We start from the raw sequence: 18272 nt of genomic DNA on the forward strand, positions 1-18272 counted from the left end.
TGGTCTTATATTGCATAACGTGATAAATTCCATGGGAGGGGGCTATCAATCCACCGGTCAATGAAACTATCAGTTGGAAAACGTATGGTGTGTGTTTTATTATGTTTGAGACAGTTTTTATTTATCATCACTCTTATATTTTATTTATAAAGGGCTTATGCATAATACTTATAACACGGCATTACAGGTGCTGTATAATAAATTTAGCCAGTAAAATGTCTATTATTTGGGTCGATATAATTCTGCGCTTAAATGTGATTGTTTTCTCTTTTCCTGTAGGCTCGTTTGTCCTATATGCGGATTAAATATCTCTTCTTTTCATGGCTGGCTGTATTTATCGGCAGCTGGGTTGTGTACGTCCGCTACAGTTCCTATACAGAGCTCTGCAGGGGACATGATTGCAAAACCACCATAGTAAGTTATGTGTTAATATGACTTTTAAAACCTGTCATTGAGTCCTACTGTGCAACTTATCGCTTGGCATACATATTTCTTTTCCTCCATGAAGAGGGTTTGTAGTAATGTCTTGTCAGGGGCGTACCTAGAGTATTTGGCACCTGGGGCGGATCCTATATGTGGCACCCCCCCCACAGACACACTTTAAAACTGCATAGCTTCTACCGTTATATACCGGCGCAGACACTGAAGGTGGTACAGCGTTACTGTTATCATTATATACTGAGGCAGACATTGACGGTGGTACAGCATAACGCCTATCACTTTATACTGAGGCAGACATTGACGGTGGTACAGCGTAATCCCTATCACTATACATTGAGCCAGACATTGACAATAGTGCAGCATAACTCCTATCACTATATACTAAGCCAAACATTGATGTGGTGTAGGCCTACCACTTCATTGTCTGGCTTAGGGATGCACCGAAACGAATTCTGGACTGAAACCGAAAATGCAGCATTTACCTGGCCAAAACGGAATATGACCCCCCCACCATAAAAAAAATCTAACACTTTAAATAAAAGTAAGTAACACACCAAAATAGGACAAAACAATTAAATAACAATATTTTTTATATATATATATATATAATTAACAGCAATCACATTCCTATCATGCCCAGGCATACCCAGATTCCAGGATGTACTCGCAGACTTGGCATGATAGAAGTATGATTGCCCTATCTATCCCCTATCCCCCGTCTCACTCCCTTCTCCCTATCTACCCCCTCCTAACTATCTACCCTCTCCCTCCTTTAAGTTCACTTACATTTCAGGAGTCCTGCAGTGGGGGTGCAAGGCCTCTGTCTCCCAGCTCTGCCACTGTATGGAACAGTATAGAGTGATGGGAGTTATGATGTACTTTAGAGCATAATTATATAATGAAAAATACATTGGAAATGGTACAGCATAACACCCATCACTCTCACACACTTACCAATCCACACATACACCAATCCACAAATACACCAATCCACACGTATACCAATCCAATCCACTCTCACTCTCACTGAATGCTTTCCTACCTTTCCTCTTTTCTCCTTACAGTTCCTTTTCCTTCTCTTCGCTCCTCTTCTTCAGTTCTTCTGTCTTCTTCCGGGTCAGAGGGCACGGACGGCGGTGGGTGCGGCTTCAGTGTTGTGCGCCGGGATCTGACAACAAACCCCGGCGCGCAGCAGCTGTTGCCGCGCGGATCGCAAGGGAGCGGTATCGGAGGTCTTTAACAGACCTCCGGCTCCCTTCAGTGATTTTAAGCCGGGTTCAAGGGAGATCTGTTAAAGACCTCCGATACTGCTCCCTTGCGAGCCTGCTCTTCCAGCGGCGGACATTACTGTCCGTCTCTGGAGGGGTGCCGGGTGCCGGCAAGTTGACACCCCCCCTGATGAGCGGCACCCGGTGCGGACCACCCCTCCCCGCCCCCCGCTAGGTACGCTACAAACCACATTGTCCCATTTGTCTTGTATGAATGATTCCTGGAATGTTTTCCAACTAGAGAATTATGCCAGCTATATTAAAATTGTGTAGCATTCATCAACATGTGTAAACAATGTTTTTACATCTTTTACGTTTTTCCTACTCGGTGAAAGTAAATAGCCATGCAGCTGGCTTAGAGATCAGCGCAAGGAGTAACGGGAAGTAAAGGGATCAGAGGCAATGAATGCTATAAGCTTGGACATGGACAGAGATATCACTTTCATGAGTCACACAATCAGAGCGGCCCAGATCACGCGTGGTGCTTGGACCGCAGACGGCAAAGTGTTGTACGTGTGCCCCACATTCTGTAAAACTGCAAAATACAGGGAGATTGCCAAAGTATATAAAGTGCTCTTTTGCATGTAAGAAACCCATTAATAATGTAAAAGTAGCAGTTTTCATACAGACAACGTTTATTTATAACTATTCTCTCCTGTTTAATTTCACCCTTCTCTCTGATGTAAAGCTACTGTGAGGCATTCGTTCTCAGAGATCGCGACATAAGACTTTATAGGCCTTGCTTTGCTTTGTAGACCGTAACAAATTAGTGTCTGAATATGTCCCCGGGGCTTTGTTATAAAGCTCATTGGCTTCTCGAGCGGCATTCAATTGGACTGTTATTCTGTGTCACATAAATAGCACAATCTGCAACTTTAAAGAACCTTCCTCTGCGTATTCTATGCATCGCATTACATTATTATGAGTCCATGATCACAGAGGCCTAATCATTTAGTGTGTTCTGTCTCAGCCATGGTTTCCTCATATCGCATGTTCTATTTTATTTGGTCTTAAAGTATTTGTTCAGTCACGTGAAAGTTAAATATAAAAAAACAGCAGATTGAGCTAGTTTTCTCATTGTCATCATCGGTTCATCCTTGGGACCTATTTTTAGATATAGCTTCTTTGTTACAATCCATATGGGATACTTTGTCTTAAAACGGCTTTACGGGAGAGCCATGTCAGCGTTTCACTTAAATTCCTTTGATGTATTGGAAATACTATTACTCTGACCTTATTTTGTGGTCTCAAGGTCAAGCTGGAGGCGCTAGCGAGGCAACTTCTGTCTGCCCATGTTGAGTGGGCATGATGAAGGCTCTTCCCCACCACAACAGGAGTGCCATAGGATGTATGAGCCGCCTCTATATCTGTGCCCTGCAGCTTTCGATGAGCACAACCTTTCTTTGACCTGATGACGGGGACTGCAGCCCGTTGCAGTTGTAATGCCAGAGGATTCCTAAACCTGATTCACAGACTGCCAACTGATTATAGAAGTGATAGCATTAACTTTTTTTTCCAACCATTTTCCTGTCTCTATTATACATTAACACAAATTGTTTGAATTGCCATTATTGTAATTGCTAGATTAATTGTAATTATTGCTGTTCTCCATTATTTTAATGGTGCAGCGCTGCCAATGTATGCATTTTACACTAAAAGACAGTATGTTCCTGTCCAGTAGATTTTACAATGTAATTGTATCTGATAAAGTAACTGCCCATATATCAGACATACAGACAAGGAGCCTGGTGAAAACATCCTTGTTTCAGCAGAGCATCTTTAATAATCCATGTATGCGCAGCACATGTTTTCTAATCCAATTAAAAACTATAGCAAAATTTTACTTTGTGTATTTTTTTTCCATTGTTCCACCTTTTTCCACAATGCCGGGTTCATAGAGCGGATAGCGTAACGGCAAACGTAGTATTGTTTGGCGATAATTTATAATGCGTGTTGTATGCCTAATATTGCACAAAATTTGCACATGTTTAGCTATTTATGATGAAGCATATGTAACACGTTTTGAGAAAGCAATAATTGTATTTTTTGTGTGGTTTTATTGTTGTTATTATCTTGAAAAACTTAAGAAGGAAGCAAACGGCTGCTAAAAATAATAAAGTGGCCGATATTGGTTTTTTTATATAGGAGTCTTTGCGGGAGAGTTGTGGTTCTGACTTCTTGACTATATATCTTGAAGCAACATTCTCAATAAGGTTCTGCTGCCGCTTTTTGGTTGGTCCTCTATAGTTAAATCAGTAACATTTTGACAGTCTCATCGCCAATAAAAAAAATTACATTAAAAAGTATAGAGCTTTCCCTCAACAACTATCCAAAGTGTCTCCCCTTAAACTAGTTCAGTGCGGCAAATGTAATTTAGAGTCCGCCGATCTTGAGCATTGCTTGCTCACCTGTTCCAAGATTCAGAATTTTTGGAGGATGGTGGGCCTATCGATAGGTAATGTATTAGATCACGGCCCTCTTATTATTACCTTCGAATCTTTGATGGGAGTATATGATGCACTTCACATTAAGGGAAAATATAAAATCACCTTACTGGATCACTTAATACTAATAGCAATCAAATCTATTCTGGACCATTGGCTAAATGCTAACGTTCCTTCCCTTACATATTGGAAAAACGAAGTCACAAAAACTCTGCTGTTGGAATGGACCTTAGTCTTACAAGATAAGGAGAAGCAGGGAGAAAAATTCTTTGACATTTGGGAACCATACATAAACACACTTTCCCCTAGACTACACCAACAAATCACCTTGGTCTTTACCCATACGGCGTGGTTTTGCTCTAATATCTACTTGAGACTCCTTATGTTAACCATAATACTCCCTCTGGTCACTGCTCTTAGTAAGATACTTAGCGATGGACGAATTTCTAATCATTCACTTATCTAGGATACTAAGTGAGAGTCATTTTAGAGCTGGATGATACAATAAAGATTGTTTATCTGACAGCGTAGGTAGGAGTAATACTGATAGGATGTTGTAATTGTAACAGTAAAACAAAAATAAACAAATTGTGACCGAGATAAAGGTAGTTCGACTACCTTTATCTCGGTCACAATTTGTTTCTTTATTTTTGTTTTACTGTTACAATTACAACATCCTATCAGTATTACTCCTACCTACGCTGTCAGATAAACAATCTTTATATGGTTATTAATTGCTTCACTTAATACATCGCCCTGTTTCACTTATTTTTCTTTAGGTTTTGTTTTTTCACAAAAAATGGCAAGAAGATAACTTTCGTATTCCCGTGAGAGTTCGATGTGATAGCGCGGATATTTGTCTGTCTACTGCTGTCCATAACATATTCTGTCCACATTCTGTTCAATTAGTGCATGTATTGATATACCGCGAATGTCCAATATGTACCGTCTGTTCCTCCTATGATACATTTGTACTCTTTGTATTTCTGTACTAACATACTTTTTGTAACTTGTTGAAAGAGAACGTTCGCTTCTTTTAAGTGCCTTCTTCTTGAATAAAAAGTTTTTTTTAAAAGTATAGAGCTTTTCCCTTTAGTTCTTAGTTCTGCTGTATTTGGGTGAGTTATATGCTTTGTGAGGGGGCATGCCCAGCAAACTTTCCTGCAGAAGCACTAAGTTGTCCCTATATAGTGAATAGGTCGGCAAATAGAAGTCACCCTTGTTGATGCTCTACGTGGAGCTTTATTCTTGCATAAATAAATAACAGATTCATGAAGTGGCACCTAAACTGCTAACAATGTATCTCATGCTTTTTTCCTAGTGTGATAAATATAGGAAAGGCGTTATTGATGGATCTGCCTGTGAAGGACTTTGTTCAAAGGAATCCCTATATTTTGGAAAATGTTTATCAACAAAACCCAACAACCAGGTAACAGTTTGTTTGAATTTCCTCTATTGGAAATTGACCAATTGTTTACATCTCATGCCACTTTTACCGGTTTTTGCCAATGTTAATCGGTGAACATAAAATGATTACTAGAATGTGGCTGTACTCTTTTAGATGTACTTGGGAATTTGGGGAAACTTGGAAGGCGTGATAAAGTGTCAGATGGAAGATGCTTTACATCTCGATTTTGGAGCCGAACTAGAGCCGAGAAAAGAAATTATACTGTTTGACAAACCAACAAGAGGTACAACCGTGCAGAAGTTTAAAGAAATGGTGCACAGTCGTTTCAAAGTAAGCCCCTTTTCTTACCCGCACATCATGATTATTGGTGTCTTATGTCTGAGGGGCTGTTTAGGGATCAGCCTGATCTCAGTCTGAGCTGTCGATAATGGCTGGTTATCACAGAATTGGGATTCTTTTCCCTTTCCTTATTAGTAATGGAATCAATTTGGGACAGATAGTCATATAAAAGGGATACTTTTCCTTAAAATTAAAATACGTGTATTATAATGTCGCGCCTGATAGTACTGGAGACTCATTTTCCAGAGACAGGAGGTAACACAGTTTCAACTGCAATTCCACTCTACAGACATTATGTATTTAAGAACACAATTTGTACAAGTAGACTCCTCCAAATATGTGATCTGTTACCTGGCACATTTTTGCACCTCTTTGTATTGTTGTGTATTAAACAATAAAATGTAGGGGGCTAGACACATTTGCTAAAGGTAATCATAACATCCTTCTTCTGTGATATTATTTAGCAAAAACATTCTGGAAACTGAAATTTTATTTGCATTTTTACCGTTACTTGCTCCACTTAATTGTAATACATTTTTTTACTTTTATATATATTTTTTTATTATTATAAATACTGGTCACATTTGATGATTTATCTTTTTTTCTTTTTTGTACTGTCTTTTTAGGCCAAATTGGGTGATCAAGGTAATCTCAGAGAACTTGTAAATCTTATACTGACAGCTGCTGATGGGAATAAGGATGGGCATGTGTCTCTCCCAGAGGCCAAGTCTGCATGGGCGCTTTTACAACTTCATGAATTCTTGCTGATGATTATCCTGCAAGATAAGGAACATACCCCAAAGTTGCTCGGGTTTTGTGGGGATTTATATATAACTGAGCGGGTGCCATACACATCACTATATGGAATAAGCCTCCCATGGCTCATTGAAGTATTTCTTCCCGTAGGCCTTAGAAAACGTATGGACCAGTGGTTCACACCATCCTGGCCCAGAAAGGCCAAGATAGTTATAGGTCTTTTGGAGTTTGTAGAAGACATTTTCCATGGACCTTATGGTAACTTTCTCATGTGTGATGTAAGTGCCAACAATTTTGGTTATAACAAGAAATATGACTTGAAAATGGTGGACATGAGGAAGATAATACCTGAAATGAGCCTGAAGGATTTGATCAAAGATCGACCTTGTGAGTCTGACACAGATTGCGTTTACGGTACCGACTGCATTACTACGTGCAACCAAAACAGAAAGAAATGCACTGGAGACATAACCCAACCAAATCTGGCAAAAGTATGTCTCTTGGTGAAAGACTATCTGCTGCGTGGAACTCCTTCAGAAATCCGAGAGGAGCTGGAAAAGCAGATTTATTCTTGCATGGCCCTAAAGTCTTCAGCCAAGCACATGGAAATGGAACACTCATTAATATTAAACAATTTGAAAGCTCTGTTATGGAAAAAAATATCGCATACTAATGATTCTTAAGGGCAGACCTTTATCAACTGGCAGAAGCTGTTACAGAAGCGTTTACTTTTACCAGTCCTGTCTGTCCTATGCGATTTTAGTTCTTGTGAGAATTTAGAAATTGTGTGTGAGTTGGAACTCTAGGAAAATGTCCACCAAACAAAAAAAGTATTGTTCTCATAACTCCATATGTGCTACTTTTCCGGATTTTATAATGCTGTGAACCGGCCAAAAATATAGTTGTAGCTAAACCCAATGGCCAAACGACCACTAGGGACGTAGAGTGGTTGAATAGAAGCTGCTGTTTTAAAGGCATTTTAGGACACTTTCAAGTTTACTGGTACTTGGCATGGAAAAATTTGCACACTATTGTTTAGAATATAAAAAACCTAACATGAAGTGTTACATTGTAGTTTAATTATGGTGTTTTAACGCTTTTAGGTCATGCTTCATTCTATTTTTATAACTTATCTACAAGATGGGTTCTATTACCTTCTGAGGACTCTGCGAGAGGAAAATCAAAGATGTTTAATCAATGAAAAAAGTTAAGAGAAGCGCCACCATATGGGACGGTGATATTCTCCATGTCCCTCTTGGTTGTAGGTATCCTTAACAAAAGCTGACGAATTTCCTCTGTATTATGTCATCGGACTAACCCAGCGATCAGCTGGTAAATATTGCTGTTGCAGACAAATAACACACAGTCAGCCAAAGAACCCTTCATCAGTTGAGTGTAAAACACACTTCTATGATACCTTTTCCACTCCAGAAAAAGCAGTTTAATGAAAATATTTAAATTGTATCTTAGATTTGTAGAAATTAGTAAAAGTAACACATTTTAATCAGCATTTTTTATTTCTTTAGAAACTTAATGTAAAAAAAAACAAAACACATTTAGTGATTACTGTGAATTGAATTTAGGTTTTTAAGATGACTTTTCAGTAGAGAGAATACTAAACTGTGAATATGTCCAGATTCTTGGGAATCTATAACAAAGATAATATTCTCATAGAACTGAGTGAGAGCCTTATAACTACTTAACTATGTTGTGTATACTTATAAATATTAATGACCGAAAAGTATTTCTAGGCTTGCAAATATGTCTTTTAGCATAATTGCTATAGTCCGTTGTACAGCTAAAGAAATCATACAATGGTAAAGTATAACTGAATTCAAACATTTCAGATGTATTTGGGAAAGAGTATAACAGTTTTTCAACCAGTTTATGGAACTGCGACTAGATATCTTTCACTTGGTTTATGATCGCGTGCCATATATATATTTTTTAAATGAGTTACTGATATTGGGGATCCAGAGCTAAATACCTGAACATCCTAAACTATTGGGAGGTAGACTCCAATTCAAAAATTTCCCCAGGATATATAATGCGTTTATGATGCAAATGGGGTAATTAATTATGCTCTAACTATATTGTATGCAGAGAACTAGCCCCCTTCTACCCCTTTACCTCTGCGGACGCCGTATACCATGCAGTGCCAACAGGGCCACCGGTTATGCGGGGGGGCTGCCTTCCCCTTGCAATTGCCACCCCATGGCTAGTCGGCAAAGATGAGAATAAGCCACTGATTGTATGTACAGTGGAGAGTTTTTGTTTACCGTAAGCATGTATAAACTGTGGCCAGATGCCTTTCTCAGATTTGCTTGCATGGGAGTGAACTGTTTCTATCCGGCACAAATGAGATCCAAGAAGACTGAAACAGCTGTATGTAGGCGGAAGACCAACCCTGTGCTGTGCACAATCTATAAAGTATTATGGATATGAAAAGGATATAATGGTGCATTGGAAACCTTCCACTTTTTTGGATTCAGAGCAAAATTGTTTTTAGACATGCCCATACTGACATAAATGTATCTTATTTCGCTGTTTGTACATATGCCTTGAGCGAGATAAGAATTCTCTCTGTGGTTTTGCCTCTAATTGCTGACACCTTTGTTCTAAAGCTGTATTTAATTAAAATGACTATAAAATATATAAAATGTATATAAAACAATGCTGATGTACCATTTTAATAAACAAGTTTATTTTCATGATCTACCAATAAAAGTTTGAGTGTTTTATTTGACAAACCAGAAGAATGTTTGGAAACTGCAGACAAAAGAAGATATGCCATGTTGTGGAAAAGTATTTGCCCTTTCCCAATTTCTTCTATTTTTGCCTATTTGTCACATTTAAATGTTTCAGATCATCCAACTAATTTTAATAAAAGACACATACAATGCTAGTAAACCCAAAATGCCACTTTTAAATGATCATTTCATTTTTTGAAGGTAAGGAGTTAATCAAAACCTATATGTAACGGTCTGGAGGGTGGCGCGTGCCAGGTCAAAGTGGGGAAAACGGCACAATACAGAGCACAAGCAAAACAGACGAGTTACGCCAACCACGGGTCACACAGAAGTGAAAGTCCCAGGCTTAAATAGGGAGAGAGAGAGGTACTTCCTGAAGGAAGAGGTCACCCGAGGTCATAAGAGCGTGTCACCGCTGGAATGCGCATTTCGAGGTTTGGCCACGTGATCCATAATATAGAAGCAGAGGCTCAGCACTCAAATGGTAAGGTGAGTTTATTTCACGCAGGCAACGTTTCGACATGTGATCCATGTCTTCCAAAAGTTCACCAAGATGTTTTTTGTCAAATATTTGAATTTGATGAGCCTTTGTGTTCTTTTTGGTCAGCAGTGGTTTCTCGCCTTGCAACTCTGCCATGGATGCCATTTTGCACAGTTCCTTTTGATCTGACTTAGGCTTGCAGTTCTTTACATGTTAATCTGGGTTCTTTTGTGACCTCCTGGTGCTCTTGAAGGAATTTTGGTAGGTTGGCCACTCTTAGGAAGGTTCACCACTGTAGATAATGGCTGTGGGTGCTGGAGTCCCAGAACCTTAGAAATGGCTTTGTAACCCTTTCCATGCTGATAGATGTTAATGACTGTTTCTCATCTGCTCGCTCTTTTGATGGCAGCACAATGTGCTGCATTTTGAGACCTTGCAGCACTTTTCAGGTTCTATTTAATTCATGGTTAGATTCAACAAAGTAATCCTCGCATTAATCATGCCCGAGTGTGTCTAGTGATATTGAACCCAATTATCAATTATATTTGCTTAACTGGTTGATTTAGTAACAAAGGGGGCAATTACCTTTCCAGGGACCAGGTGGGGTTGGATAGCTTTTTCTTTCTATACATGAAATAGTCATTTGAAAAACAACATTTTACTTGGGTTATTTTTGTCTAATATTAAAATTAGTTTGATGATCTGACAGTCAAGTGTGACAAGTATGCAAAAAAAGAAGAAATATGGAAGAGGGCAAATACTTTTTCACAGCGCTGTACTAATAGCTACACACTTCAACTTTATTCCACTGAGTTTTATTTTCAATTTTTCATTGTTTCATTTTCTTTAAATTTGTTAGCTGGCTTTATAAAGTGATTGTTACATGTTAAGCCTTGTAACCCTAACCACTGTTTAATATTATAACAGTACATTTGAGAATAAAAACTGACTGATTTTCATATTCAAGCAATGTATTACAGAAATGAACATAACAGTGAGCAGTTAGACGTCTGGAATGCGTGAGCAGCCTTTATAGCGGCTGAGAGTAGCTGCTCAGAGTTAAATCCATTGAAACCGTGGAGGCTTCAAGCCACTTCAGTGTGAAAGAGGAAACTGAAGGTCTCTGATTTTTCACTGAATTTACAGTGAATTCATTTTTATCATGTTACTGTTATCCATTATCTTTTGACCTCATGACAGCTCTCCTGTGGTGCCCGTCTTTCCTTTTCCCTTGCCAGCAATCACCTGGCCGAGGCCCAATCCTTATTTTTTTCCTAAATTATTTAATTATAGAATAATTGAATGTTGATAAAAAACGATACAAGTAAAAAACTTAATAAAGATGGAAAGGGTGATACAAAAAATGCATTGTGGTCAATATTGTGTTTATATGTAAGGGAGAGTGTGTGTGTGTGTGAGATATATATAGCAACTTGGCTAATATACAGGTCAAATTATAAGGCTTAATTGACTTCTAAAGCCACACTCACTGAAGCCACACTTCTGTTGAAGCTACACTCCTGTACCTATCCCTGAATCAGAATTATAAAATGTGGTCACCATATCATAGAGAGAGGGCCAGTGATATAAACATTTAACCTAACAATTGCCAAAATGGACCCCTGAAACTAATTATGCATTTCACACATTTGTTGCACTTTTAATAAAGTAAAGTTTCCTTACATTACATCTAAGTTTCTGAACCTCTAGTTTTAAACTCAATATATTTCCCCGAATCTATTCATATTGAGATCTTTTTTTTTTTTTTTCTTAACTCCCAGTGTCATTGTATTCCTTGACAAAGCCATGAAGACTCTTAAGTCCTTCAATCTGCTGTGGACAATGTTGTTGACCATGACCTATAGCATGGGAATAGCTGTTGGAAGTTGGTCGTCTGTAGATTGATTCCATAGCATAGGGTTATCCAACCTAGTCTGAGCGTTTTTTTGGAAATGTTGCCCAATAGCTCCAGTGGTATAATTGGCTTTGCTCTAATAGATATGGCTGCTTCTTGTCCAAATGCAGGAAATTCAGCAACCTCTTTAAAATCAAGCAATAGAACAACGCAGTCAGGGAAAATTGCAAATTAAGCTTAATGCCAGAGAAAACCAAACTCTAAACCAGGGGTTCTCAAACTGCGGCCCTCCAGCTGCTGCAGGACTACATCTCCCATACTCCTCAGCCAGCCCCTTAGCTGAAGGAGCATTATGGGAGATGTAGTCCTGCAGCAGCTGGAGGGCCGCAGTTTGAGAACCCCTGCTCTAAACCATTGCTTAAATATTTAAACAAAAGAGGACTAAGGATTTCAAGACTAAGCTGAGAAGAAGGTTAGCAATGATAAAGAATCAAAGTACTGGACAGCTGATTTTCTTATCTTTACGTCAGTCATACTGATGGCCAAGGTCAATGGGGAAATGGATAAAGTTATAATAAATGAAGCACCAGGTGCAGATGGCATTCATCCAAAGATTTTTCAGGAGCTCAATGAAGTTATTACAAGAGGGTGGTTTCAAACAGTCTGAGTATTTATATACATGTCTGTGTCATCTGCATTGTATGTAGATGTTGTGGGCTGCATGGGTTAAAGAAAAAAGATAGTGCACTTAAAATAAATATTAAATTCTAACAAGCTGTTTAGTATTTGAAATTGACCACAATGTCATTAACCCTTAGATTGATTTTCCATGCCATAAATCCCCTTTTAAATATCCATTTTAATGAGGCTGGTCAAATAGTTTCCTATAACAAGATCAATGCTTTCCACATTTTTATTAGGTTTCCATATAAGCCAGATATACAGAAACATTTCTCTATAAATATTTAAACAGATCTGGCCAAGCGCTCAGAACTCTATAAGAAAACAAAAGTAGCAAAAATAAATTCAAGGCAAGGTTTACTCCAGAGGTGGGCAGGGGTGCAATTGGTGCACCTCGAAATTCTCACCCAATAGGCAAGAACATGCATTTGCTATAACAAAAATTGGTGTTAAAATTTAAATTAACCAAACATAGCAATAATTCACACAAGTACAACTATGGTACAGCTCCACATTATTATTATTATTACCAAATATTGCTGGATGAAGTTGTCTCCAATCGCTTACTGTCTGACCTCTGGTGGATCATGAATTCTGTATGTGAAATGTTATATGTAGGATGATATGCACACATCTACACATGAGTTTAAGCAAGTTAAGTGTATGGAAGATGATGCATGATACCGTGGTGAAAATGTAGCTGCTTGCACAAGGTGTGTAATGGGAAGGAGGAGGAAGGAACCAGGGACAGAGTGAGAGAGGTAAGCAATGGAGGCAGGCAGGGTGAAAGTAAGGGGGATGATATGTATGTATGTATGTATGCAGGGCCGGGCTGACAATGGAGCCGAGTGGGGCAACCGCTCCAGGCTGCACTTTTGAAGGGGCCCTTTTTTTTTTAAGCGAAAGAGAGAGAGGGGCGCAGAGTGGTTTTCGCTTACCAAGCTGTCAGTACCCGCTCGACGCCCCTCTCTCTCTCTCCTCTGCGGCGAGTCTCCCTGTTCGGTCTCGGTGCCGGCTTGTAATGCTGAGCGCCGGAAGATTTCCGGCGCTCAGCATTACAAGCCGGCACGAGACCGAACAGGGAGACTCGCCGCCGGACTGCTGAAAGGTAAGTACAAGGGGGGGGGGGGGGAGAGGAAGGGTAGATAATGGGGGGGGGCGGCAGGGACGGAGGGAGAGGAAGGGTAGATGAGGGGGCGGGGCGGCCCTGTATGTATGTATGTACAGAGATAAGAACCCTTTGGAATTACCAGCATGTATGTATAAATTGCTTCTCTGACGCACATACTAACACTCAAACATCCCAAATACTAACACACAGACATTGGCAGTCACACACAGCCAGGCAGATACTCACAGATACACACAGCAAGACACTGACACTCTGATACACACAGTCACACAGCCCGACACTCAAACTAACACAGCAACACACTGACAGTCACACACACAGCTAGACACTGACACAGACATTGACAGACACACACACAGCCAGATACTCACAGCAACACACTCACACTAACACAGACACAAATGCACACAGTAACACACACACACACAGCCAGACACTGACACTCACACTCAACACACACCTCGCTTACCCTTTGAGAAGCTTCAGTCCTTCTTCTATGAAGCTTGCAAAGTGCAAGCTGTCACGCTACTACCATGGGGTCACATAACTCAACATTAAATGACCCTGCTTAACTTGACTTAAATTCAATTTTTTGGGGTTTCCAGGACATAAAAAAATCTGTCAAACTGGCAGAGGTGGCAACATGGATGCTTATTTTTGTGGGGAAAGCTTTTTCTCCCAAGGCATCATTGAAGTATGTTTACTGAAGCAGGGAGTCCCTGAGGTACATTTGTGGGTCTCCCCATCAGCAACAATGCCGTGTTCACTACACGAAGAGAAACACTGAAAATGCAATTTCTCAAGATGTCTTTCCAGCATCTGCATTTACAGGAACACAGCGTTTAAGCACAAGGCCAGATTAAGGCACCTGGGGCACCTAGGGCCCTGAAGCAATTAGATAAAATTTCCCCTCCTTACCACATCCACTGCCCACTCCTGGATGTTCTCCATAGCCAGTCCTTTGTGGTCCCTCACTGATACTGAGCGCCCGGAAGTAATTCGATTCACTGAGAGTTATGTGCCCCTCACAGCTCTGGAGCAATTGCTCCAAGGTCAATCCAGGTTGAGGTTCAGTGCTCTTGGAGGCAGGGGCGTACCTAGAGTATTTGGCACCCGGGGCGGATCCCCCCCACACACACTTTAAAACTGCATAGCTTCTACCGTTATATACCGGCGCAGACACTGAAGGTGGTACAGCATTACTGTTATCATTATATACTGAGGCAGACATTGACGGTGGTACAGCATAACACGTAGCACTATATACTGAGGCAGAAATTGACGGTGGTACAGCATAACACCTACCACTATATACTGAGGCACACATTGACGGTGGTACAGTGTAATCCCTATCACTATACATTGAGCCACACATTGACAATAGTGCAGCATAACCCCAATCACTATATACTAAGCCAAACATTGATGTGGTGTAGTCCTACCACTTATTTAGTAGTAGGGATGCACCAAAACGAATTCTGGACTGAAACCGAAAATGCAGCATATACACAAACCAAAGGGAGCGGCTGCATATTGTTAATATACACAGGCTTTTATTTGCCCGGGTGCTCCAAAAATAGCCAGATATACGTAACCAAAGAAAAATGGGCACTCACGGGTCTTTGTAGTAAAGTGCATTAAACACTAGTTTATTTCAATCAGCACGGCCAACGTTTCGGACCACCGCAATCACATTCCTATCAGGCATACCCAGATTCCAGGAGGCACTCGCAGACTTGGCATGATAGGAGTATGATTGCCCTATCTACCCCTTCTCACTCCCTTCTGCCCTATCTACCCCTTCTCACTCCCTTCTCCCTATCTACCCCCTATCCCCCGACTCACTCCCTTCTCCCTATCTACACCCTCCTAACTATCTACCCTCTCCCTCTTTGAAGTTCACTTACCTTTCAGGAGTCCTGCGGTGGGGGTGCAAGGCCTCTGTCTCCCAGTTCTGCCACTGTATGGAACAGTATAGAGTGATGGGAGTTATGATGTATTTTAGAGCATAATTATATAATGAAAAATACATTGGAAATGGTACAGCATAACACCCATCACTCTCACACACTTACCAATCCACATTTACCAATCCACACATATACCAATCCACACACATACCAATCCACACATACACCAATCCACACACACACCAATCCACACTCACTGTCACTCTCACTGAATGCTTTCCTACCTTTCCTCTTTTCTCCTTACAGCTCCTTTTCCTGCTCTTCGCTCCTCTTCTTCAGTTCTTCTGTCTTCTTCCGGGTCAGAGGGCACGGACAGCGGTGGGCGCGGCTTCAGTGTTGTGCGCCGGGATCTGACAACAAACCCCGGCGCACAACAGCTGTTGCCGCGCGGATCGCAAGGGAGCGGTATCGGAGGTCTTTAACAGACCTCCGGCTCCCTTGAGTGATTTTCACTCAAGGGAGCCGGAGGTCTGTTAAAGACCTCCGATACCGCTCCCTTGCGAGCCTGCTCCTCCAGCGGCGGACATTACTGTCCGTCTCCGGACAGTAATGTACTGTACCCCGGGTACCCCCCTGATGAGCGGCACCCGGTGCGGACCGCCCTCCCACCGCCCCCCGCTAGGTACGCTACTGCTTGGAGGCCCTATCTAGAGAGTTTCTTCCTCAAGAAGAACCTCATAATGCAAACTTAATGGAGTGAGATGAAACTTTCCATCTAACGGCAATTGTTTATTTAGTGACAAAAGCTTGAAGTATATATACATACACACCATTCAGCCATAACATTATGACTACCTGCCTAATATTGCTCCGGGGTTCAGTGCTTATGCTCACATGCCCGTTGTAGGTGCTTTCAGCAGTCGACAGGGGAAAGCATGAGCACCCTGACTGGTCTGCGGCTACACAGACCCATACACAACAAACTGCAATGTGTTGTGTGGTGACATCTTTCTATCAGAACCAGCATTAACTTTTTCAGCAATTTGAGCTACAGTAGCTCGTCTGTTGGATTTGACCACACAGGCCAGCCTTCACCCCTCACATGCATCAATGAGCCTTGGCCGCCCATGACCCTGTCATCGCTCCACTGCATTTCCTTCTTTGGACCACTTTTGACAGGTACTGACCACTTCGGACCGGGAACACCCCGAAAGAGCTGCAGTTTTGCAGATGCTGTGACCCAGTCATCTAGCCATCATAATTTGACCCTCGTCAAAGTCGCTCACATCCTTACATTTTTCCTGTTTCTAACACATCAACTTTGAGGGTGAAATGTTGACTTGCTGCCATGATAACAAGATTATCAGATTTATACACTTCACCTGTCAGTGCTCATAATGATATGGCTGATTGGTGTATACACATAGATATATATATATATATCTAATACACACACTAAGAAATGAAAGGTATGAAAGGCAGCTCTAGTTTGTTTCTAAAGCACATTAATATTAAAAAGGTGGATTTATTTTGTTACTTGTATTGATATATATGCCCCCCCCCCGTTTAAATGTAGGTGACTGAATTAAGTATATTAAAATATTAAAATATAAGCAGGCCAAGTTATTATAAGGATGGATTTAATGGAATACTATGATGGTATATGAGTTTTTGTCAGATAATAGAACTTTTATAGCACAGCAGCACCCCCTACTGCAGGACAAACATTTTTGGAACTAAATGTTATGCTGCAGATACTAGCCATGTTACAAACATGAATAAAAACAGGCAAGATAGATAAAAAAAAATGTAATATTGTGCCACTGTGCTTCACTATGTCTAAAGGTTGCCACATTGAGGTCAAGGTGTCCAGTCTGGGGAAATTCTCCATAACCTGTCTGAAATGCCAGACAGCTTTTCCGCTCAGAGGGACTGTGCCCATCTGGGAATAGACATCCTTGGGCAGTACAGTCACAAAGACAACTGAATCTTTTACATGCAGGTAAAATAAATTGTAAATTCTTACCTAGGAATTAATTGTGTTGTATTTCATTTGCTTTGGCAGCACAGGTGAGATAGTCTCCTCCCATCTGAAGAGGTGCAGGAAGAACATGACTATAAGAGAGACCTCTCCCATACCCAGTGTAATAACAAAGACCCACACACAAAACAATAATGCAATATGTTCTGCCAAAAGGATAGACAATTTCCATGCCATTGTTGGCAGCACAGGTGAGATATAGCAAAGAGAGGGTAGGGATCCAGAAACGACTGCTTCCAGCACTCGTGTGCCGAAGGCTGCATCCACAGAGGATGGAAGGACCAGTCTATAGTGCTTATAGAAGACGTGCACATTCTTCCAAACTACTGCTTTGCATATTTGGGCAGCAGCAGCTTCAGCCTTTTTTTCCTCCCGAGTTGAATGGGCTTTCAATTTCAAAGGTGGGTCTTTGGCTGCTGATTTGTAGCATTCATGAATAGATTGAGTAATCCATCTAACAATGGTGGGTTCAGAGACTTAGCGCCTCCTGGTATTGGAGAGGGTGACAAAAAGGTCAGCAGAGCATCTCCAGAACCTAGTCTTAGACAAGCAAACGAGCAAGCACTTCGTGACACCTAGAACGTGAAAGACATCTCTTCTCATTCTTGGGAGGTGGACAATAAATCCTGAGATATATGAAAGGATGATACAACTTTGGGTCTGAATAATGGAGGAAGTCAAAGGATCACCGGCCTCATAAAAGAAAAAAAACAATAAGTCCATATCTGGAGATGAGACCTTAGTTGTCGGTACTGAGGTAGCCAGG

General features: G+C 40.8%; 1 protein-coding gene across 1 annotated transcript; it reads left to right on the top strand.

Moving 5' to 3' along the window:
- Positions 1-276: 276 nt before the first annotated feature.
- On the top strand, positions 277-7339 carry LOC149279435 (divergent protein kinase domain 1A). Its single transcript, XM_089501192.1, has 4 exons — positions 277-414; positions 5475-5582; positions 5715-5891; positions 6527-7339. The coding sequence occupies exons 1-4, from the start codon at positions 295-297 to the stop codon at positions 7337-7339; spliced, it is 1218 nt and encodes a 405-aa protein (XP_089357318.1). The 5' UTR covers positions 277-294.
- The last annotated feature ends 10933 nt before the right edge of the window (positions 7340-18272 follow it).

This window comes from Sceloporus occidentalis, unplaced genomic scaffold, assembly GCF_023333645.1.
Source record: "Sceloporus occidentalis isolate IW3139 unplaced genomic scaffold, rSceOcc1.0.p SCAF_166, whole genome shotgun sequence".
NCBI lineage: Eukaryota > Metazoa > Chordata > Lepidosauria > Squamata > Phrynosomatidae > Sceloporus > Sceloporus occidentalis.

Coding starts and splice junctions, on each gene's coding strand:
- LOC149279435 (XM_089501192.1), top strand. CDS start 295: ATGCGGATTAAATATCTCTTCTTTTCATGGCTGGCTGTATTTATCGGC. Junction 415..5,474: donor ATGATTGCAAAACCACCATA/GTAAGTTATGTG, acceptor CTTTTTTCCTAG/TGTGATAAATATAGGAAAGG. Junction 5,583..5,714: donor CAACAAAACCCAACAACCAG/GTAACAGTTTGT, acceptor GTACTCTTTTAG/ATGTACTTGGGAATTTGGGG.